The following is a 25,409-nucleotide window of genomic DNA, read 5'->3' as shown; positions in this document are numbered from 1 at the left end:
GCAGACGAAAACACCAAGGTTGATCAGGAATTTAAGTAATTATTATGTTAAGAAGAAACTGTCTTTACATAATTGTCACACACACGAAGTAAGTCTGGACCCAAGTGAGTGAATGGGAGAAGGAGGGGTGAAAGCCAATGGAGACAGTGGGAAGCTCACCCTATCTAAGATGATCACATTCAAAAATCAATAAATAAAAGACCCGTGTGGGGCAAATAAATGTGTCTTTAGCTGACTCGGATGGGAGACGAAAGTTTCAAACCTTGGACTATATCTGGACTGTTCTCTAAATAGTCAAGAAGCATTGTTGATTTGGACTCTTGGAGCGAGATATTACGTGAACTTTTCATTAAATCATGGTCTCTAATAACCAAACAAATTCTTTTCTTCAGATTGGTATTGACAGAGTACTAACTTGCAGATTGTATGGGATTTTTATTTGAAATTTGCAACTGCTAATTCATTCAATTTGTAGCTGACCAAATCAAAATATTTTACATACTATATAATAGGTTATTACAATTTACAAGTATAATGTAACCTTTCCCCCAATTCCCAGTGGCATTTCTCTTGCTCTCTTCTGAGCCTTTCTACAATGCTTAGTTAGGTATGTGGCTTGAAACCTTTTGCTTTTTCCCAGACAACTAGCAGTCAGAATTTCTCCATGTGTGTCATTCCAGTCATTCTGAAGGACACTTGGCCAACAATAGGTCATTTAGGTAACTAATACTAAATTGAAAGTATTTTTAGGATTATTCAATTGCTCTCCACCTTCCTCCTAAATCACTAGGGATTTACTATACAGATGAGTTCCTGGACCAGTAGCAGCAGCAACACTTGGGAACTTGGTAAAAATGAAGAATCTAAGGCCCCACCCTTGACCAACCAAATCAGAATCTGCATTGTCAGAGACCCCAGGTTATTTGTGTGCACATTAGATTTTGATAAACGTTGCTAGCGTACTCTTGACTGACATCAGAACATGATACTTCTATCACAGAACTGCATGGAATCTAAAGCACAAAATGTCATGTCTTCATTTTACCAAAGTTGCTGATGTCTCAGAAGACATGAAGTTAGAATCCTCTAACTCCAAAGTCTGTATAGTAATATGATAGAAGGATCTCTGGGTATAGAACTAGAAATTCAGGCTCGAATCCCAGTCCTGCTGTTCACTAATTTAGCAAAAAAAAAACTGCAAGCTTAGATTTGTTAATCATTAATAATGTCTACTTTAAAGCGTTCTGAAATGTCAAATGTGAAATGCATATAAGTAAAGCCAACATAATAATATTCTAAATAAATGTGAGTTGAAGAGAGCATAGCCACAGGCATAATTTGGTCAGGATCTGGCCAGAAAAGTAGATAGAACATGCTGGTATTATAATATAAACTTAGAAAAACTTCACCTGCTCAGCTTCTAAAATCCTTCCCTGGCTGCTGACTGTAATATAAATAAATGTATTGCCCAAAATATAAACATATAGCCAATCAATTGTTGGGTCTGTGGTCAATGAGACAATGCATCTCTTACCAAGGCATTCAGATTTAATTTATAAATAAATAAACTATTTGAAGCAGGCTACCAAATTCAGATGTTTGGTGTAAAACAGTTGGATTTGTAATAATTTTTACACATAAATATAAATCAAAGTTTCTTAACATTTAATGTATACAAGGCTCAACTTAAGAGTTTGTTAAAAATATAAATTTTCCTCTCTGAATTGCCAGATCTGATTCACTAGATCTAAGATGTGGCAGGAATATGCATTTTTTAAACAAGCTTTACAATTGATTTTAATGCTGGTGATCTACAAACTATTCTTTGGGGACAGCTGTGTTAAGCCAATAAAATACATTTAAGAAATTCCTAAGTTCATCAATATCAAATATAATAATAAAAATTGCAATTGTTATAGTTTTATTCTACATTTACAGCACCTCTCTGTGGTAGTATTATGAGTATCAGTATTTCACTAATAAAGAGCCTGAAAGTTTAGGTATCACATTAAGGTCATCCAGGTAGAAAAGAGTAGAACCAGAATTTGGACCCAGATCTGTTTGATTGTAGAACACAGGCTGTTAATCACTATATTATTTCCAAGGCACAGAGTTACCACCATCCTTCTAAGAAACAAGAAATTATCAACAGGGCTTGGGTCATCTTTATAGGAGGGGTTTGGAGGATATATGAGATGAACTGAAAATCTCAGCCGTTTTCTTGTAGTTATTGGAGATTCATTTGGGAGTGGGTTTAGGGGAGAGAAGATAAATAAGGTATAGAGGAGAGAATAGGTTACACGAGTGTATGATTCCTGATAATGATCATATGATATTTTCTTGAGTTCTATGTATAGGAATTGCAAGGCATATCCTTGTCCATTTGTCCCTATACTTTCTGGCTTGATTTCCAGGGTATGAAGCAGGTCACCCTTCTGGAAGGTGATGGTCACCGATATAAAACCTTAGGAGGAAATTTTTGGTGTTCTAAAAAGGAGCAAATTGTAATTTTTTGGAAGAGTAAACTGTAGCTTAGACATACTAAAACTATTTGAGAAAATATGGATTTTATTGTTGCTGCTATTGCTATTTTGCTTTGTTTCTCTATATTCTATTTTATCTACAATAGAGATGATCTTTCGAAAAATAAAATAAAATACTTGCCTTCAAGAGCTGGTGATGCCAAAGTGGGTCCAGAAGCTTGCTCTGTTGGTGATGGAGGTGGTATGGCTGGGCTTTGTCCTGTGCACACAATGCAGGAGTAGGTATTGAACAAAAAGTGTTAATAAATTTAATATGCACAACTAAAATAGCTCTAGATCTGTCCCCAACATGCATAATTCATAATCCAAAGTATAATTCATATTATTATGCAATAAGAAAATTGTTATTAGGTGAGATCTTTAAGTGGATACATACAAAGATTCAGTTATCTTCAGAGCCATTTCTGAAAATATTTTTTTTCTTAGATGTATACACAATGTCAAATATATCTACTGGACTTCACTAATGGAAAACCTACATGCAATCAAATAAAGCAATTTATTTTCAATATGCACTTCAAATTATGGAAACTAAAATCACAGAAGCTAAGAGGAATTCTAATATACAGAAAAATCACCATTTTTTTCATTTAGCTAAAAATTCTCAAATGATATAATAAAGCAATGAAAGAAGGTTAAAATTCATAGGCCTTTTGATATTGAACAGGTACATTTTCTCCTGCCAAAATAAATGACCTGCAGTTAAGTAAATAATGGGCCAAAGAGAAAATATATTCAGTTTTATAGAAACTTGAAAGCCTGCCTCAAGTCTCTGGGCTTATTATGCACCATAAAAACCCACAATCGTTTCTGAGTACTTCCTTATCCCAAGTGATTTCTTTAATTAACCAAAAACATCCCAGCCATGAACTGTAAACATTAACTAACATATGATCTCATATGAAATGCTTGCAAAATGTTTTATCATTCATTTTCATTCCATAAACTCCTGCTGTGTGTTTCTTTTAAGTCCAAGAATCAATGCGGGCATATGCACCTTCTGAAGTCTCACTGACAACTAGATATTATCAAATGTCAGCAGACCTGCCTGCTTACTGGAAGTCTTCCTTTTTTAGAATTTGTCAAAATTAGTTTGCTTTGGTGAACTGTGGATTAGCAACCTGAGTTACACACACACCACCTTCTGTGGTGGCGAGAAGGGAGGAATCCCAGGCCGTCAAGCTGAGTAGAAGAGGTTAGTCTCCACTCATCATAGAACTTTCTTCTAGCTGTTAGACCCATCCAGGTTGATTCTTGAGCATGTTCAAGTATGCACAAAAGCAAAGCATATTGTTCCATGACATGCAGGCCATATACCTAGAAAAGTATCCATCCATATTAGTATTAATTATTTTCCTCATGAAAGCAAAGATTTGATGGAAACATAATGCAACATAGAATTTCCTTTTTCAGTAAGCAAAGAAAAGGTAAGGATGGGCAAACTAAAAAAGGAGTTTGATCCACATTGTTTTTCCCTGGCTAACATTTATATAGTGCTTATTATGTGCCTAGAACGATCCCAAAGAGTTTTGATGTATTAAGTCATTTAATTTTTACAAGATGCTTAAGATGTAGGTATAATTTTCATTTTGCAGTTTTAAACTTAATTGAACAGGGATTCAGGTGCTCAGCTCCTAAGAAGTGGATTTGAGGTGCTGAAAGCTCCTCTCAGACTTCCTAAGGCAGGCAAAGGGTCATCATATGTAAGGGGTCATCACATATAAAGGGTTCTGCAGCTGGAGAGAGACAGAGGCATGGAGCTTCCACCCCGAGTTTCCACCGTCTTTGTAAGTCAAATGGATGTATACTTGGGGAAATTCACTCCCAAATCTTTCTTGAGAGCTGTTCTTGAAAAACTGTTTCTGAAATAGGATGGTATTTTGTAGTTTGCAAAACCTAGGGAGAATCTATCAAAAGATTGAGGAAGGAGTCAATTAAATAACTAAAGCTTAAAATACAAGTGACCATGAATATACATAAATCGTTTCTGAATACTAAGGCTTTTAAAAATATCTTCATGGAATCTTGCCTGTTCAAACTAAACTGCTTTCTCTCTTGTCAAATACTTTCTTGAACAGTAGTGATGTATAATCATAGTCTTGATAAGCAATTTAGGAATTTATTTTTAAATGTATTCAATTCTTTCCCCAGGGAATAATTCATAATTTAGACTACAAAATATTCTTATATTTTCCTGGAGGAACTATGAGGTCATTATTTTATATATTTTTTAAATTTAGTGAGCACTTATTATATCCCAGCACTGAAGAACCATTAAACCCCAACTCTGCCTATAAGAAGTTCCCAATATAATGGCTAAAATAGACTTACAGACAGATCATTATAATACAGTGTGAAGATGGGAAATAATATACACAGATGGGATGTCACAGAAAGATTCTCACATTTAAAGGCCTAAAAGGAGATTCCCAGGTAAAGAATGGAAGAATAGAGGGAGGGATTCCAGACAGGGAGTATCTGGTGAAAAAAAGGCCTGGATGCCAAAATACATAGAACTATTAAAACGATCAAACTGGTGCTTCTGCAGCATAAAGTAAAATATCCAGTTTATATCAGAAATTCTCTACGACTGTAATCAGTCGTAGAGAAATTCTCTCGCTGTAATCAGCGATATTACACTCCCTAAAATGGCTAACTGCATGATGGTGACGCAGTGGATGAAGTCGGGAAGTAGCACCACAAGAAAAAGGAAAAGCCAGATGTCCATTTGCCTCCATAGTGACAGTGCTAGGTAGCCCTGGCAGGGGAATTACTAGCTCAGGAAAAGTTATTGTTTTGCTAGGGGTCACCAAAACAAATCAGGCATGTCATACTTGAGAATGACACATGACTCTCTAGTACTGACTTATAGAAAAGCCTTCTTTTAGAGAATGCTATTGAAATCAGAGACCGTTTTGATATATGAATGTATACAATATTATATGAATATAATAATTTATGAATTTATATGAATATAATGTTACATTAATAATAGAATTTTATAATGATAGCAATGTTGTTTAGTATAAAGACTACATGGTTGTAGTCAAATAGATAAATATGAGAGTTTCAGCTCCAACACTTTCAATCTGTGTGAATTTGAAAATTTCATGAAGTACCCAAGCCTTATGGGCCTTTATAAAATAAGGAGAGTTTTCAGGGCTGTTGTGAGGATTAAGTGATGAAGCATCTAACACATAGTAAATACTCAAAATATTCTTTTTCTTACAATGTATTTACAATTTATATTCCATCTAATTACACAAAAGGACTTGAAACAGACTTTTGAAGTAAGAAAACAAAGACATAACAACAGATAAAATTAAACATGACAGAAATAGCAGAACTCATTTATAGGAAAGAGGCTTATCATTTTATTAGGAATATATTTCTTTGGAATTCCTGAAGATTGTTACTCTCTGAAGGGAGAATTCAGGTTGTTGAAATTTACATTGGAACTCTAAAGATGCCCTTCATTTTACAAGCTATTACCCGAAAACCCCTCTGACATTCAAACATAGTGAATGGCTTTTTGTTCCTTGACTGATTTTGGTTGGCTTATTTCCATAATACCTGAATTGCATGTTTGTAAGCTGCCAATATTTTACTGTTCTGAGTTTTTTGTCACCCAAGTTGTTATGATTGTTGAGTCAAATTCCACTGGGGATAGTGTGCATTCCTTCTAATATTCTAAGTTACAGATGTTTTCTTTACTTTGCTAGAAAAGATGAATGGAATTACTCAGAATCTCAAGTCAAGAAGGAGGCTGTGAGCAGAATTCAGGTAATGTGAAGGAAAAAGCAATTCACTATACTAAAGTTTAATTTACCTAGTTTTTTATCAAAGGAGATTTCCTGGTTCTAAACCATTTCTAGGCAACTAAAGTCTAGCAACTAAATCTTGAAACAAATGTTGAGGAGATTTTTTATGCTAATGCATGAAAGCTATTTTTCCTTGGACCTCCACTGCTTTTTCCTAGAGGTACTGAGTTCACCCAGAAGACTACAAACTCTTTGAAAGGCCTCCTGTGCTGCAAACAATGAATGGCCATAGATCTCGTGACAGAGAAGGTGTCACTCTAGTAAATGACTGCTGAGTTAAAATTCATTTACATCTTGAAAAATTAAAAAGTGTGAATAATTACAAATTCCTATCCCAATTCATTCTGTCAGCATCATTATAAGCATTTGTGAATCTGTGACTGAACATAAAATGGGAAGATCTGAATTTAGTAAGAAAATTATTGTCAAGTGTGTTAAAGCAATAGTATTACTTTTATTTATTGGCACAAGGTTCCTAGACTGACATTTTTTGTAACATGTAGAATAATATTTTCAAAGTTTAGCATTGAACAAATACTAAAATAAAATGAAAATACAGTTTATATTTTAGGCTGATACATGTAATTGTGCTAGCGTCCTTATTAAAATAGGGACACGTTGATCTTCAAGTTTCCTTACTGAGTGTCTCTTTCTCTGCCTTGGATTTTTGGACCACTTACAAAATGGAGAGAAGGGACCGGAGGAATTTAGAGCGTCAACCACTCCTCCCTTTCCCACCCTATTTATTTAAAACAAAATTAAGACACCACTAATATAATAATGCTAGACTTGCGAATTTGACTATGAAATGAGGAATTAGGAATCTGAAGTTCAGGAGTTTGCATGGGGTGGATGGATCAAGGTTTTTACTCCGGTCATAGGCATCTTTATACCTCCCACTTATGTACTGATATGTTCTAAACATGTACTTTGCATTCCTTGTACTCAATCTTGTGAAGGGTATATGTAAACAGGCAATCATCACTTAACTGAGGTCTCAGTTGTTTCAAGGTAAAACAAGAACCGTAATGTCTCTTCCAGCTGGGTTGTTGTAAGTGTTCCTGGGCATAACTGTACAAACGAAATCAGTGAGGGGACCATAGGGAAGACAAAGAAGGACCCTGTTGTTATGGAGCTTACATTAAAGATGAAGGGAGACAGGCGATAAACAAGCAAGACAGATAATTTCTGACCTCAGAAAGGTAGGGACATCAAAACAGAGTGGTGAGGCAGACAATGACTGTGGGAAAGAGATGACACTAAATTGGTTAGAAAAGGAAGAATGGGGTCAGTACTGAGCAGGACTCCACTAACCTATGAAGATTTGTGCAAATTACAAAAAGTCTCCTTTCTGGGTATGTGCTGTCCAAGGTGGCAAAGTCTGAACAGGAGGGCTTGCTTAGTGCAAAATTAAGAGGCAGTTCTTAACCCTGGTCAGTTGCAGCTCCAGTCCGAGTCTTGAGGAGAGAAGAGCAGGGGGCCTTTGTGTAAGTATACAAACTGCAGGACAAGTGCGTAATGTATGAAGTGGCTCTGTCTCCAAGGGGGAGACACTTGAGTTCTGACTTGAATACAAAGAAGCAAACCTCAGAAGAGGTCCGATAGAAAGATTCTTGGCAGGGAAAGGCAAGTCAAAATGCCCAAGTTAGGAGCCAGCCTGGCTTGCTTAAAGGTCATTGGTGCTGGAAAGCAGAGGCAAGCTCATATCAGAGCACTCTCGGCTGTTCCAGTGAGTTTGGATTTGTTCTAAGGGCAGCAGTAAGCTTTTGAAGTGTTTTAGTATGACATGTAGGTTTTTAAAAGATCATCGGCTGCTGTGTAAAGAGACACAATGTTTGCAGAGGAAAGCTTGTGAGAGGCAGCAGAAGATCAATTGGTGACTATTGAAATAACCCAGGTGAGAGATGACATGAGCTTGGTCTAGGTGGTTGCAGTGGAGATTCAGTTGTTTGCGCAAAAAATGTACATGAGTACCTACTCAGTACTAGGCACTTTCCTAGGATATGGAGTTATAGCAGTGACCAATATAGACAAAATCACCTATTTTGTGGAGCTGAGATTCTACTGCGCAGAGAGAAATAATATCAACAAAATAAGTAAAATGGAAATCAGTATCCTATTAAAAATGTATCAAGGAAGGGTAATAAGGAATGCTATTTAGAGTAATGGGTGGCAGTTTTAAAGATATGGGCAATGAAAAACATAGAAATTATAGATAAGTGGATGGACTCAGAGTACATTTTGACACAAACCCAATAGGATTTTTAAATGAATTTGATATGGTAAGTGAGGGAAAGAAATCAAGGATGACTGACAATTTGGCTTGAGCATCTGGGAATGAATGAGAAAAGTAATACTCAGATAAGGGCAGGAAATTTCCTGTTTACTCAGCTAGATGCTGTTCATGGACTAATTACTTAGTCGTTGTCACTTGAATTATGTAGTTTTCAATTTTGCCAGAGGACTTATATAGAAGACACTGAAGTTGAAGCCATAGTTACTTTGTTGGATTATTGCAAAAATATATCATATTGGTAATTAATTTTCAAGATTTTTTTCATGATTTTAGAAAAATTTTAAGCAAATGGATTCTTTAGTATAAATTGGCTATGCAACCCTACTATAGGGTGTTTAAAACACCATAAGCTTCAAGTTCTTAGATCAAAGAGCATCCTCCAGGCCAAAATGTTTCTACTGGAAAGGTTTCTTTGCATCCTGATAAAAAGCTTCCCTAATATTTCCATGTGTTATTATATATTTGCATATTTGCTTTGATGAAAAGCAAGGAATAGTAGCCAAATACATATTTCATACATTCTTTTTTTTTTTTTTTTTTTTCTTTCTGCGGTACACGGGCCTCTCACTGCTGTGGCCTCTCCCATTGCGGAGCACAGGCTCTGGATGCGCAGGCTCAGCGGCCATGGCCCACGGGCCAAGCCGCTCCGCGGCATGTAGGATCCTCCCGGACTGGGGCACGAACCCGTGTCCCCTGCATCGGCAGGCGGACCCTCAACCACTGCGCCACCAGGGAAGGCCCATACATTCTTTTGATTAAAAGTGATAAAGGTAGTATTAGTATGTTTTCTTCTTCATCTCCAATTTATAAGGTAGAAATAATTCTTCCATGGAAAAGCCAACTAAAGAAAGGAAATAAGATTGATTCAAGATCATATCATTGTTCCATTTATCCTTGTACCTTGATTATGACAGAATACCTGATGTCTGGGACTTAACAAAAATAAATGCACAGAATCATAACCATACAGTTTTGGGGTGTGGAAGAGATCTTTGAAATCAGCTATTCCAACACCCTAATGTTTCAGGTGGAAAAAAATGGTCTCTAGAAGGAAAGGTGGCCTAACCAAGGTCATGCGTCAAGAGCATTTAAGATAAACGTTTTTCACTTCATTTCATTTTTCTATTTATTGAATATTTATTTGGAAGGTGAAGATAAATGCTAATTATTTTATCTATTGTCATAAATGACTCATAACTCTTAGAAGATCTTTAAATATTTACTTCCTAAGATGAAAAGTCTCATAGTTTTCTTCAGTGGTCAAGTTCTATTTAATTAGATACTAAATTGACCTCAAGTAGCACATTTAGTTACCTGACCTCATTTTGACAATTCTAGATAGACTGTCTAGTGGGAGGTTTTCAAGACTTTCAGAATTACTATTTCTTCACTTTTCCTAAATAGTCCCTTCTAGCTATCCAAATTATATCTCTGTCAACCCCAGAGCAAATCATATTTATACATAAGGTGAGGCAATAGGCAGACAGTAAAGATGGAAGAAACAGACAAATTGGTAATATGAATTGTATGTTTTTCTTTTAGTACAAAGGCCAAAGCTGATAGGAAAAGAGATTAATGAGCCATATTAGATGGACTGCAGTCTCAATTTATAAAAATAAAAACTGTCTCATGTACTTAGGATGCAAATATCCTACTTGCCATGGAGTCATCCAATGAAATGTCTTTCATCTCTTCTTTGATTCCCTCTACCTACTCCCTTCACAACCTTTATGCTCCCAGAGTACCCAGTGTACACTTTATTGTCTGATTCTCAATACATTTGTTTATTTACAAGTCTGTGCTGGGATTTTTTGTTATTGTTGCTATTTTTGTTTTTTTTTATCCTCATTCGACTACAGCAACTTGAGAACAGAATCTGGAATGACAATACATATTTGGTAAAGGAAAATGAATAAAGGAGAAAATGAATGATTATATGAATGAATGAATAAATGAATGTTGCTAAATGCTACTCTGTTATATGTTCTAGAGTGTTTGAATATGAACAGAGCAAATCACAGTATTTTTAGTTCTTGGTAGAGTACAAAATAGTTTCAACAAAATATTAAAAATAATAAAATTTTACTTATTTATTTTTTGGTTTTCTATTTTTCAATTATTTATAGTTCCAGACCAAAGTATTCATTTTCTTTCTGTGAGACTCTTTACCAAGTTGTTTATGAGTACCAATCTTTCAATGAAAGTGAAACATTAACACTTTTATCCACGATTAGTGGGAAAAACTGAGCTGAAAGTTCAAAGATTTAGAAAGGTAGCTTCATTAGTTAAACAGCTCAATCAAAATATAACACTTGCAATATATTCTGAATCTACAGTTACCCTCAAGTGGAAAGACTATGAAATTACCCATTGTGGTATATTTCAAGCTTAAAGAATTATGTCCCTAAATATGTAACCTGAATAGGATTTTAGTGCCAGAAGAAACAAGAATTTACTGAGAACACTGAAACCCAAAGAAAATGAACAACTTGCTAAATTCACCTAAGTGACACATAAGTAGGATCCATGAGTGCGGATTCCCAATGTAGTGCTCTGCACAGCAGCATGTTGTCTTTCTGTCTGCATTTATTTTAGAGATAGCAAAGAAGGACTAGCAATGAACAAAATATATGATGAAATCTAGAATAATGTTAAACAATTTCAGTTCAGTACAAATGTTATGTTGTTATATTATGCTTTAGAATTCTATAGTCAATGACATTCATAATAATTAAAAGAAAATATATCTTAAGTGCAGTATCCTATATTATGGTGTAATGATATTTTTAATGGATGTTTTAATCCTTGTTTCATTTGAAGATGATTTGAAATACAAATAACACATGTTTTCGACCATCAGTTATGTCAATTCAATTTTCAAAGTTACAATTAATTCAAATTAGGTCTCTGAGATGCTGTTCTCCAATGTCAAACATGTTTAAAATTCTTTATCAAAATGGAGATGCCTATTCTCTAAGTGAGTTGAGTGATAGAAGTATAACAGTGACTTATCTTACTAGAAATCAATTTTTTCCATGACATATATTCAAAATATTATGTTTAAAATTTTAAGGACATAATTGAATAGAATTAAAAATGGATAATTTTTAAGAAAAATTACAAAATTTCAATAAAATTTTGAGTTAAAAATCTCAAGTTTTATTTATATCCCTAAGCATTCCCCTACCCCCATCACATGCTAACTTTCTGACTAATGAGCTATTATTCACTTAATTTAATTGATCATTGCTACTAAAACAAAAGTATCAGTTCTAATAAGGTTGTTGTCTACCAAACAGGTCATTATAACATGTCATATTCCTAAATATGAGTACATTCAATATATCATAGCTCTCAAGTCAAAATTTAATACTTCAGGTTTTACATTTGGTTTTACTTTTCAGAGATACAACATACTTTATTGATTTATTCCAAGACTGAAAATCAAGTCACAACAAATTATTGATCATAGGGACTGTGAGTAGCAAACAGAAAGTTGAGAAAATAAGAGAAAAGATGGCTCCCAAGACAAAATCATTACATTTACAAAATGCATTAAAATAACGTTCAAGTAGAATAACAAATTCACTTCTTAAGAGGTAGAAGGCTTGACATTTTTGTAAACTACCTAAACATGGAAAATAAATAATGTCTCCTTCCATCTCGTATCTTTTATGGTTGTTTGACTTGAGGATTCTACCAAAGATGTTATTGACAGAGAATAGCTGGCACAGTCAATTGCTAAATCAATTCCTAAACTACTAGAATCTGTTGTTTTCATTCTCAATAACATCAGGACCTACCAACAACCTTAGAGATAAATCTATGCTGTGCTCTCTTCCATCTCAATTTGCTGTCACTCTAACCACTAAGAATAAAATTCACCTAAAAATCTAATGATGGAATTGGATGATATTTTATCAGGCCTTATGGCCAGCTTAATAGACACCCAGGAAATTTAAAAGTAAACCATAATCCAAGATTCCTCCAGTAATTTTGGTGAGAAGCCATCTGATCTCTTGAGTATGGAGTCACAGTCCACTCTGCTTACACTTTCTATACCAGATTCCCTTCACTGACAAACCAACAAAGGCAGCTAATAGTTAGCAGCAGATTGCCTGCTTTCTTTGGCAGTTGTATTGGCAAGATTTAGGAGTATATGTCAAATTTACACTATAATGGAAATAGAAATTGTGAGTTTGTTTTAAATTACATCACTCAAAGCAGAGTAAAGAAAAGGAAGGGAAAGAGAAAACCTAAGAAGCAGTGACCCCCTTTTCAAAAAATATTTATAATTCTCCCTATAGTGCTGGAGACAATAAGCATCTATCTGAGCAAATTCTGCAACTTCCTCTAGGTTCAATTTCTTAATCTATGAGGTGGAGAACTTAAACCCACCTCCTAGGTTTTGGTGAGAATTCAGTGAATTCCATGTGCAGCACTTAGCACAGTGCCTGGTACACTGTTAACTCTCAGTAAGTGGTAAATCTTTTCCATCGTCAATGTTGTCATCACCATCTCTAATAGTCCCCAAAACTCTTTTAAGGTTAGACACAGAATAATGTCTGGATGACTTCCTGAGTTTTTCTTCAGCTCTAGGCAAGCCATGTTTTTCAAGGTTCATTGTGTATTTCCTTATCTTCAAATACAGGGAGGTACTTTTTAAAGCTATTGTATGGCATTTGGAAAACAGTGTTGCTTCTCTTTTATACAGAGGTCTCATACATACAAAATAGAATCAGTCTGATACCTTTCAACCACCCCCTATAGCTATTTCCAACCCACACAGAACTTGGCAAAGGGACGGGATGCTGCCATTGTCCTATTCTTTATAGACACCTGTAGGAAAATTTCTTTCCATTTTTTTCCCCCATATTGTCTCTAACACATGAAAGTATTCCATGGTTACAAGCATTTCAAAGAGATATGAAGGGGCTTCCCTGGTGGCGCAGTGGTTGAGAGTCCGCCTGCCGATGCAGGGGACACGGGTTCGTGCCCCGGTCTGGGAAGATCCCACATGCCGCGGAGCGGCTGGGCCCATGAGCCATGGCCGCTGAGCCTGCGCGTCCGGAGCCTGTGCTCTGCAACGGGAGAGGCCACAGCAGTGAGAGGCCCGCGTACCGCAAAAAAAACAAAAAAAAAACAAAAACAAAGAGATATGAAAAGCCTAAGGAAGAACCTAGAGTCAATTAATAAAGAATCTTCTGGTTTTGGAATTTACCTCAGGAAGAGAAAAAAGGGGCTGACATTTTGTTTTAGTGGAGAATTTTCTACTGGGTGCTTTAATAAAGATGATAAAACTCCATATCTTTTCAACTACAGGCAGGTAACATAAATTTAAATATTTCAATGCTTGTGCTTAATAGATAAAGGGTAAAATGGAGACATGTTAATAATTATTATATAATAGGCTAACACCACAATTAAATTCACAAATACATTCTCACCTGAACGACCTATCTGGAAATCATCCAACTTCTCTTCCTGTTTTAAACAGTGTATAATTGATATTATTTTGTCATTTAAAAAAAGACACACTGCTTATCCAGTGTCTGCCAGGAGGCTATTTATAATTTACACAAAAAATATTCCTCTGGGAAAAAATCATTATTAATGTAATCATTGTCATGAATAATAGAAAATGGAAAAGGTTTACATCTTATGTAACCTCCATATAAGAGAAGATTAAATCATCAGTTTGTTTTTCACCGGATGTTTCAATATGAAAGTGTTGGTGCTTTTTCTATGTCTATTTCTAAGAGATTCCAGTTGTTACAAACCTTGTCTACCAAACACATGCTCGTTACCTAAACATGTGAGTGGTTGCAAAAAAAAATGGTTTATAGGTGACAGTTTTTTTCTTCAGGAGAGCACCATGTCAATCACAAAGCAGAAATATTGAATAAAAGAGAGTAGTGGGGATTTGAGAAATGTAATATAAATAATTAAGCGTGCATGACAAAGGACAGACACTAAAGTATAATGGGGTCTAATCTGGAAGGACACAGTGCAATAAAGATAACAACTACATGATGAGACATTACTTTGTTCAGTTCTTCTCCTGTATTTATTTCCCACTAGGTATTGTAATTTAAAAAAGTATACCTAATTATATCACTATGTTTTCCCTCTTGGGTTGAAAAAATTGACCACCTAAATAAGGATAAATACTAAACTCATCGTAAGCAACTAATAATAACAATCTGAATAAAGCTGAAGATAAACATTGATGAAATACTAGCACCTCACCTTTATCAAGCCTGTTCCAGCCTCTGCGGCTCTTTCTTCTCTAGATGTTTATAGTGAGTATAATCTGCATCATATAGTTTAGTCTTTTTTTTTTTTAGTTTAGTCTTTAATTAGTAGTACCTTCTTCCACTTTTCTCCCCAAGCTTCTTTATACCGTTCATTGTTTTATCTGTAATAACTTCTGACTAGATCGTTACCTCCTTCTACTTTGAAACTCATGTTACGACCACCAGCATTGAGTACATACTAGGGGTTCAGTAACTGCTGGGAGACTGACAGGACGACTTGCAGCGTATCAACTTGGATGTTGAGGAGGAGATAAATAGGCAAAACATATTATCTTCAAATGTGGAATAATTATTACTACTATGTGGGAATAAACAGTATTAGTGCCTCAACATAGAATATTTTAGAAAACCAAAACATAAAATACATTAGGCTAGAATAGCAATCATAGAACAGATCAAAAAATCCTGAGTGACTGGTTGAACAGTCTTCAGCCTATAACGTTAATGTTAATATTGCAAAATTCATTATTGTCTTCATCTTGCACAAACATCCTATATGGGAATAAAAGCTATGGACAAGGAATATTTGTTTACCAAATTAGGTCTCTGTGAAAGTAGCTATATCAAACTACTTAGTTTATAATTATTTATATCAAAATAGGCCATGGGGCATACTTATTTCTATGTTTAAAATAGGGCTGCTTTTAAAACTAAAAAATAAAATAAGACTTGCTTAAGAAAAGGGTTTAAGAACTATGCATTTAGCTGAATGGTTAGAAAGCCCTAAATTCCCTGTTCTTTATCTTCTGGGCCACCCAAATGAACCTTAGAATAGCACTAGGGGAATATATTTACATAATCACTAGAATGCTTTTTTAATCTGCGCTCTTGCATATAAACGACAGATAAGATTATTAAAAGACATGACACATTAATAAATAACACCTAATTAGTTTGATAATTCTTTGATTAAGCCCTAATTTTCCTTGCTTCTCATTCAGCAATTCAAATTACTCTGTATTATTTGTTCCTTTTCAGACTATTTTAGAACAAGCTTTGAATAGTCCCGGTGGGCTACCTGAGAAGGAATTTATTCTTATCTGACAGTAGGTTCATGCCATTAATAGTGACAAGGCCAGACCAAAACAACACTGTAATGAAAGTTCCCTCACAGCAAAGACATTCCTCTAGAATTTGACACCTCATTCAAAAGGGCTGGAGACAAATTCTGAGAAAGCAAGAAAAATGAAATGTTAGGTCTTCAGTTTGTTCTCCTTACATGTACAAAGAGAAAGTAAAGTGATATGAACATTATACTGTGGGGAGAGAATTCTTATTTACTGGCCTTCTCCCCAGACCTAATGCCCTTTAACACAATGAAGCTGACTGAGAGAGTAGTAGCAGCATCAGAGGAATCATGGCCACTCAGAAGTGCTTGGATCTATTTCTGCACATTCTAGCTATTTATAATGACTAGAATGTTTAATGGATTGATTGAGACAACTATGAAAATTGGATACATTTATCTTAAATAGATTCCCCATACTTCAAATAATCAGAAGGCAACTTTCATGGGGCCAAGTCCAGGAACTATGCACACCTGTAATGAAGTGTAGGCTCTCTCTTTTTTTTTCCTCACTTCTGTGTAATTCTATATGCTGCCTGCAGTTTACTGACACACACAGCAAACCCAGCTTTGTTAATTCTGAGCCTCCGTCTCTAGAGATAATACCAATAACTCCTTCAAGAATCTTTACACAAGGCCTATTTGCAATGCTTAGAAACCTGTCATCTTTCTAAATAAGAAGATTATTTCTAGGAATGAATAAAGAGGGCTGCTCTGGGATGATCATCAATAATTTTTTTAGTGACATAAATATTATACATCATGAATTCAATTCAAGAAACATAGCATGTATCTGGCAAGGTATGAGGCAACAAGGATTTCAAGGAAAATGTTTCTTGAACGTGTATATAGGGCAGTAAAGGAAGACTTGCTAGGGAGAGGATGATAATAATATATGATAAATTGGAAAGATAATAAGAAGTGGTGGGTAGAAAACCATAATTTTGCTATATTTGAGCACCACTGCTACCACTATACATCTAAATAGTACATATTATAGTCAGGTAGTGCTCTAAGTATATGTGTCCATGCATGAATGATTCCATTATTATCCTATAAAGTAATATCTATTATCCTATTTTAAAGGAGAAGTAGGCATCACGCATACTTGTTCACTGCTATATCTACAGAATCTAACATGGTTCGTAGAACTCATCTAGATGACACTTAAACCAAACTCATTAATGCATATAATGCAGGATTTTTTCATATGAACCTCAATATAACACTATAAATTATGTATTATTACCCACATTATATAGATAGTAGAACCAAGGATAGAAGACATCAGATGACTAGAATGGGCAAAATTGGTCTAGTATGCTGTTGATGTGGTTCTAAAAAACTAAGCACTTGGAAAGCTTTGGCCTTTCAGTGCACTTTGACCATCTGCTCATGTATTCTGCAACAATCCCATTATCCGCCTCATTGACGGGAGGAAATGGAGACTTAAAGAGATTGATTAACTTGACAAAAGTTATAATTTCAAGCAAGTGTCAGGGCCTAGATTTGAAACCATGCAGTCTGGCTCTGGAGTCTGTATGCCTAACCACCTGTTCTCACTGCCTGTAATGTTCATGCATTAAATGGCTACTTCTGAAGAACCAAAATAAAACAATGCAAAACAACAGAAATCAGCCAAAGAAGAAAAGGAAGCAATTACTGTTTGTTAGGTTATAAACAGGTCTGGTTCTAGCACTTTCCTTCATACACTGTGGTTTTGACCAACAGTCACACATATTTCACTTTTCTTATTTATATCTAGACCTCATTTAAGTTTCTACCTCTTGTGTGAACTTAAATTGTCAAGATAGTTTGCAGTATTTTGAGTTGCAATATTAATTTCTTAAGTCACTTATACACAGTTCCCATCACCACCCCCATGAAAAAATGGCTTGTGAAATATGCCCCAACTTCCTTCCAAACCATGTTTTATACTCAACAGCTTTAGCACTATTGCACAAATTTTCTTGTTTTCAAAACCTTAAGCAGAGGGCTGCCTGATCACACTCTCTCAAATACTGGTTTTGTGTCATTGTTCTACTTTAAATCTTTCAAAGATTCTCTTCCATGCCAGATATCAGCCGTGCCTGACTGACCAAGTGTCTGTAATCTGTCACCACAAACATCACTTCTAATGCCCCAATAGTTTCTAATCTTAATTTATCCCCTATCCAGTCTGATATCATCATTGTCATATAAATGTATCAATTTCACATGTCCTGCTATGTCCTCATTCATTTTCTCTTTCATTCATACACAAAGCAAGTCCTATGTATTCTTCAGCAGTTAGTCAAATAATATCCATTTTTCAAGTTCTAGATTCACATTATCTCTCCTGACACCAGAAATCACGGATGTCTCTCCTTTGAAACTTGTAACATTTAGTGCCTGTATTATGCAATCTCTCAAGTTTAAACTTTTTTCTACTAATTAGTTCCTTTCTTCTCTTTCATCCACACCACTTGTTAAAAGAGAGATCATCTTTAGTATTCTTATGTCCTTTATTGTGCTCAGTTTGGGACTGCTGAGCAGGCAGAAGATACTCAGTGCTTGTACTCTGACTTATTTCACTCTGTCTCCAGGCAACCTCATCTCCACCACTGACCTCTCCCCGAAGCTCCACACTTGATTCTCTAACTGCCTACTTCAGAGCTTTCTGTGAGAATTAAATGAATAAAGTATGTGAAAGTATACAGAATGAACCTTAGTATTTAGCAGATGCTTATCAAATGACATCTGGATTGGAATTTTCACTTATTCCCCTTTTGCAACTGAATACCAAATGTGGCTTTAAGAATAAATGAGGGCTTCCCTGGTGGCGCAGTGGTTGGGAGTCCGCCTGCTGATGCAGGGGACGCGGGTTCGTGCCTGGGTCCGGGAATATCCCACATGCCACGGAGCGGCTGGGCCCGTGAGCCATGGCCGCTGAGCCTGCGCGTCCGGAGCCTGTGCTCCGCAACGGGAGAGGCCACAACAGTGAGAGGCCCGCGTGCCACAAAAAAAAAAAGAATAAGTGAATTCAGTCTCCTACTTCTCCAGCTCTGCCCACTCTAGTGGGCACTCTCTTCCTTTACTTCCTATTTAGGGCATCTTTTTGGGTTTTCAGGCCAACAATCTCTGAATAAGCTTTTACTTTACTTTCCTATGGTATCAATATTAATAAATCCCATAAGTCTACTTTTGTGATATTTCTAAAATCAACTTAGTTACCTTCATACCACCTCCCAAGGTCAAGCTTTACTTCCTCTCCTCGGACTCACCCTAATTGGTCCTTCCTATTTCATTCTCTGAACCATCTTGCACAACATTTCCAATCTTGTTTCTCCTTCTAGGTCCCTGAGTGCCAATCAGAGTGAACCACTGAGAGTTCCCTAAGTCTTGGAAGCTGAGAGATTTCATGTTAATCCTGAGGGCCTTAGAACTAGGCAGACCTGGGTTTAAATTCTTTGTCCACACAGTGTATGACCTGGACAAAACACTTGAACTCTCTGCCTCAGTTCTCTCATCTGTAAAACAAGGATGATAACACACTACTCTCAAAGTTTTATAAGGATTAAATAAGATTTAGCAAAAAGTAAATACTCAAGAATTGACAATCACAAAAGAACATTTCAATATATTGTGATTCTGTGCCTTAATTATTATCGCTTTAGCCTTAAATGTCTTTATCCTTAACTTGATATAGGCATATCCTACCAATTTCTCAAGGTCCATTTCAATTTTTACCTCTTCCATAAGATTTTCTCTGAACTTTCACACTAGGAGTGCTATCATTTTGCAGTAAATTTCCATAGTAAAAGAGAAAGCAAAAAAATTTGGGGAAGGACATGTGCATATATTATCATTTTAAGAATCTTAAGAAATTAATTTTACAAAGAAATTCTCCAGACTAAAGACCCAAAACAAAACCCCACAGCAAAGTATTTAAATCCTGGTTTGTGTGGCCCCCATCTTTACATTCTCTCCATTGGGTTCCAGTGTACTATCTGGGTCCACTGAAGCCAATCTTAGTTTTTTTGTTTCTTTTTTGAGCTATTTTCACTATTTGTAGAGACTAATATTCCTTGTCTTATTTTTTCTTATAGAGCTTCCAAAGAAGAGCTATAATTAATTATTTTTAAACAATAATTAAAATTAATTAATTTTTATTTTATTTTATTTTTTTAAGATGTTGGGGGTAGGAGTTTATTAATTAATTTATTTATTTTTGCTGTGTTGGGTCTTCGTTTCTGTGCGAGGGCTTTCTCTAGCTGTGGAAAGCGCGGGCCACTCTGCATCATGGTGCGTGGGCCTCTCACTATTGTGGCCTCTCTTGTTGCAGAGCACAGGCTCCAGACGCGCAGGCTCAGTAGTTGTGGCTCATGGGCCTAGTTGCTCCGCGGCATGTGGGATCCTCCCAGACCAGGGCACGAACCCGTGTCCCTGCATTAGCAGGCAGATTCTCAACTACTGCGCCACCAGGGAAGCCCTAAAATTAATTATTTTTAAACAATAAAACTCATTCTATCTTGTAATTATCATGTAGCACCACTGGACAGTTTTAAAAATCACACATTATAGGATATTCATGATCTTATTTTTCTCATATCTTGAACATTTTCTATTTCATCAACTTAGGAATTATTTCATCATTACTCGTCAATTATTCCCAACAATGCTAAGGAGAAAAAATTTAAGAAAATAGAATAATGATGGAATTGTCCAGAAGGATGATGTAGTTGTAAGATAAATCATCATTATCTCATCATTCAGTTTTTTCATTGTGTTGACTAAAGTTTTGCATCATCATTCAAGATGGTATAAAAGCCTGGAGACATTTTTACGGTCTACTTTTAGTTTCATTTAATACAGGTTAGAATTTAGAGTTTTTATTTTCCATCCATTACTGCAAAGAGAAGAATATTGACACACAAAGCTTTTTATTGGGTGAATCAGAAGATGAATGCAAAAAGACAGACAGCAGTACACTAAACCTTAATGATTAGGGTGAAATTGAAATTGACTGTTCAAGTGAAATTTTAAACTATGAATCTTCACATGACAATGAATTTTCTCAAACCCAACAATCAACGAGTGAACAATATATTTCAAAGGACAAAAAGGGAATATGGTATTCTCATCTGGTTAGTTCTTCAACTGGGACTTTATCATGCAATATTTTGTGGCAAGAACGTGAAACATTTCGTTAAAAGGTTATGTTATAGTACTCGTTCATCTTTTATAAAATCTGAGTGCCAAAATTTATGTTTTTTAAGTGTACAAATGTTAAGGAAGTCAGAAGGATTAATAATGTATAAATTTTTTAATTATTGGATTTATCATTCTAATTAATGTTTATAAATCTAATAATAAAAATGTTCTACAATTATGGAATCAAGATGAGATCTTCTTTTCAACATAATTAGGAGCCATCAAAAATTCAGCTGTTGCATTTTGGTGATGCAAGTTCTGAAAGAATTTGAAGTAATAGCATCCTAGAGTCTTTTTTTTTTTTTTTTTTTTTTTTTTGCATTACGTGGGCCTCTCACTGTTGTGGCCTCTCCCGTTGCGGAGCACAGGCTCTGGACGCGCAGGCTCAGCGGCCATGGCTCACGGGCCCAGCCGCTCCGCGGCATGTGGGATCTTCCCAGGCCGGGGCACGAACCTGTGTCCCCTGCATCGGCAGGTGGACTCTGAACCACTGCGCCACCAGGGAAGCCCCCTAGAGTCTTTTAAAGATGTTTGAAATCTGGAACTGGTATCTACAAGGTGGATAAATTGTAGGTTTATGTATGATAGTTGACGAGCGGCTTTAGTTCCTTTTGGAAGATGTTTCCAATTTGGAGTGTACACACCTTCAAAACCAGGTAATTGATCAGATAAACATTTAACTTTGCTATGTTTAAATTTTTATCACGATTTTCACCATTCCTTTAATCTTACTTCTGTGAACAATTTTTAAATGATTTAAACTATTAAAAACATTAAGAGGTCCAAATGATAAGTGGAGATAACTATTTGTTGTAGTATCCTGAGATTAGCTTGTACATTTTCTGAACCTCTATTGCATACCTATCAAGTTTTCCTTAGTTATAAAATTATTTGTACTATGTCTTATCTCTTTTCTGGATTATGAGCTTATAGAGAGGATTCAACAAATGTTTACTGAGTAAACATCAAAACTCCCAAAGCTTTTGTTCTGTGAAAATAATTAGATGTTTGGAACTAAAGTGAGTATGTTTTTTAGGAGCAGGATTTTTTGGAGAAGAGTAGAGCAAGGCTAAATTTTACCTAGTCTTCTCCAATACAGCCAATTGAGCTCTGAAATACACTAGATTAAACCATTGAATAACAGTGACTATAACGCAATTACATTTGACCTCTTCTCAGCAGGATCAAACCAAAAATGCAGTTAAGCACCACTGAAGTTCAAAAAAAGGATCTTAATAAAATGAGAGTACTAACTTATTCCTTGAGGCTCTTTCTAGCTATGGACTTAAAACCCACAGAATTGGAATGTGGGCTGTCAAAGAATACCTTATTATAGTCAGAAAAGATTTTGATAGGTGAATACCTTCAATTTTAAGAGAATAAATGACACAGAAAGTAGAATAAATTACCTTGACATAAATTCTTGGCTCAAGTAAAAGTCAGACAATAGCTGGAATTTCAATAGTGGGATAACTTCTAAGGGATAAACTTTAGCTTGTATTGAACTTTAATCATAATGGCTACAGAGATGAAAAGCTGAAAATAAGCGTTAAAATTACTAAGTGAAAGCACACTAGCCCTGGTCCTTGTACTGGACATTTAAATTGATTTCTTTATCTATAGTAAGTATAAAGGGGTCTGTGAGCCATGTGATTTCTTACTCATAGAAACGCGTCTCTTGTTTAATTTGGTTGACTCTGTCCGGTAATGCATTCAATTTATTTGGCCCAAGTGGAAGCTGATGAAGAGGAAGTTATGAAAATGCCTAGCAAAATCATGATGTCTCTTTTTAAGAGTCTACCTAAATGAATGAAACTATCAGTAAGCTGTCGCTTAAGAAAAATGTGCTTAGCCACAAAGTATGGAAAAGGAAATTGGAGTTACTGGAAAGTTGATAAAGATTAATAAATCTAAAGGCTTCTATCTTGACCATCTGTACTATAAATTTCTAAAAATAAACAAAAAACAAAAAGACAAAAGACACTGTAAATTGAGTCTCGGAGTTGCCACCAAAATCTGCTTTGACCAGTTTTAATAGTTCTCTTATAAGACTATTAATTTGTGAAGATGTATACACCCCTATGTTCACTGCAGCACTATTTACAATAGCCAAGATATGAAAGCAACCTAAGTATCCATCAATAGATGAATGGATAAAGAAGATGTGGTATATCTATCTATCTATCTATCTATATATTCATTCAATGGAATATAACCCAGACATAAAAAAAAGTATGAAATCTTTCCATGTGAGGCAACATGGATGGACCTGGAGGTTATCATACTAAGTGAAATAAATCAGAAAGAGAAAAACAAATACCACATGATTTCACTTATATGTGGAATATAAAAAACAAAACAAATGAACAAACAAAATAAAACAGAAACAAACTCATAGATACAGAGAACAAACTGGTGGTTGCCAGAGAGGAGGGGTTTGGGGGATGGACGAAATAGGTGAAGGGGATTAAGAGGTACAAATCTCCAGCCATAAAATAAGCAAGTCATGGGGATGTAATGTACACATAGGGAACATAGTCAAAAGTGTTGCAAAAACTTTGTATGGTGATGGATGGTAACTGGACTTACTGTGGTGATCATTTCATAATGTATAAAAATATCAATCTCTAAGGTGCACACCTGAAACTAATATAATAATATTGTGGGTTAATCATAACTCAATAGAAATTGAAAAATAAAAAATAAATTAAAAGAAAGAAAATGACAACTAGACACTTCAGCCCTAGAGGAAAAGTGGGGGTCATCAGCTTCAGGACAGCCCCCATGTGAAGATGGGATCTCTCTCTTTCTCCTTCTCTCTCAGTCTCTCCCTCTCTTCCTCTTCCCCTCCCTCCTCCCTAAAGTAGGTTAGGGGCTATTCAAAATGCATCCTATTACATTGAACATCTACATATTCAGGAGATCTAATGGTGGGGTTGTTAGTTATTGAAGGGCAGCAGAGAAAGTATTTCTTGAAGAAAGGAGCTCTTCAATGTCCATAATATCTCTAAAATTACACATTGTAGACATATGTCTACTCCAGTTGCTCACAGTTTTGGCCTTAGTAGCATACACTAATTTTCCAGGTTTAAACAGAATTTTCTTAATTTTTCAACTTAATATAGAGTGTGTCAGTATAAGAGAATTTTAACTAGATACAACAAAATGATCTGATCCCTATAGTTCATTCTGCCTAATTAAGATGGTCCCTGTAATTGAGGTGGGGATTGTTTCTGGCCATAGAATACTGCATATTTACTGTAGAGAAAGAGCAATTCAGTTCATCTTCAGATAGTTAAAAAATTTTAAGACAATATTAGTCAGAAGTATTTTATTTGATGAGATAAAAAAGCAACATGTGAGGGCTTCCCTGGTGGCGCAGTGGTTAAGAATCCGCCTGCCAATGCAGGGGACACGGGTTCGAGCCCTGGTCTGGGAAGATCCCACATGCCGCGGAGCAACTAGGCCTGTCAGCCACAACTACTGAGCCTGTGCGTCTGGAGCCTGTGCTCTGCAACAGGAGAGGCCGCGATAGTGAGAGGCCCGCGCACCGTGATGAAGAGTGGCCCCCGCTCACCACAACTGGAGAAAGCCCTCACACAGAAACGAAGACCCAACGCAGCCAAAAATAAGTAAATAAATAAATAACTTAATTAATTAATTTAAAAAAAAGCAACATGTCAGACATCATGGCATTAGCACATTTAACAAGGTTTTTCAAACCTGAACTGTAATTTGGGCTACTTTTGAGGGCGGGACAATATTATCCAAAAAAAAGGAAACTTCATCCCAGAGGGTAAAATCAAGTTGTAGTTTAAAAACTCATTACCAGTAATTAATAATGAACTCTAACTAAATAATAACAGGTATTCCACTAATCCCAAACAGAAGCAGATGGCGGCACAAATGTTTTATAAATACTGGATACATGCAGAGCAATAAACTTGGCAGGAATTGTTTTATTCTGTAATTGTCAGTCAAAGTCTATCACTTGCATTTTCTCTAAATTAATATGCCCAGATTAAATCTTGTTTCTGATTCCTTATTTTCCAAAATGCAAGTCATATTTAGTACTTTCTCACTTCATCTTATGTATTGTCTCCCAACAAATACTATTATTAATTTTCCTTCTGTACACTTATGAAGCTTTATATAATTTTTTATATGAAACAA

General features: G+C 35.6%; 1 protein-coding gene across 1 annotated transcript in view; it reads right to left on the bottom strand.

The window, feature by feature from the left end:
• Window positions 1-227: 227 nt before the first annotated feature.
• The window catches only part of TRDN (triadin), a 167,708-nt gene continuing 142,526 nt past the window's right edge, over window positions 228-25,409 (bottom strand). The window contains exons 10-12 of the mRNA XM_032650860.1: window positions 2,665-2,742; window positions 2,396-2,464; window positions 228-319 (exon numbers count right to left, since the gene is read on the bottom strand). Coding sequence (XP_032506751.1) covers window positions 228-319; window positions 2,396-2,464; window positions 2,665-2,742 — 239 coding nt within the window. The remainder of the gene's footprint in view (window positions 320-2,395; window positions 2,465-2,664; window positions 2,743-25,409) is intronic.

This window comes from Phocoena sinus, chromosome 12 (assembly GCF_008692025.1).
Source record: "Phocoena sinus isolate mPhoSin1 chromosome 12, mPhoSin1.pri, whole genome shotgun sequence".
Classification (NCBI taxonomy): Eukaryota; Metazoa; Chordata; class Mammalia; order Artiodactyla; family Phocoenidae; genus Phocoena; species Phocoena sinus.
Note: the sequence above shows the minus strand (reverse complement) of the source record. Positions and strands in the feature narration are given on the sequence as shown.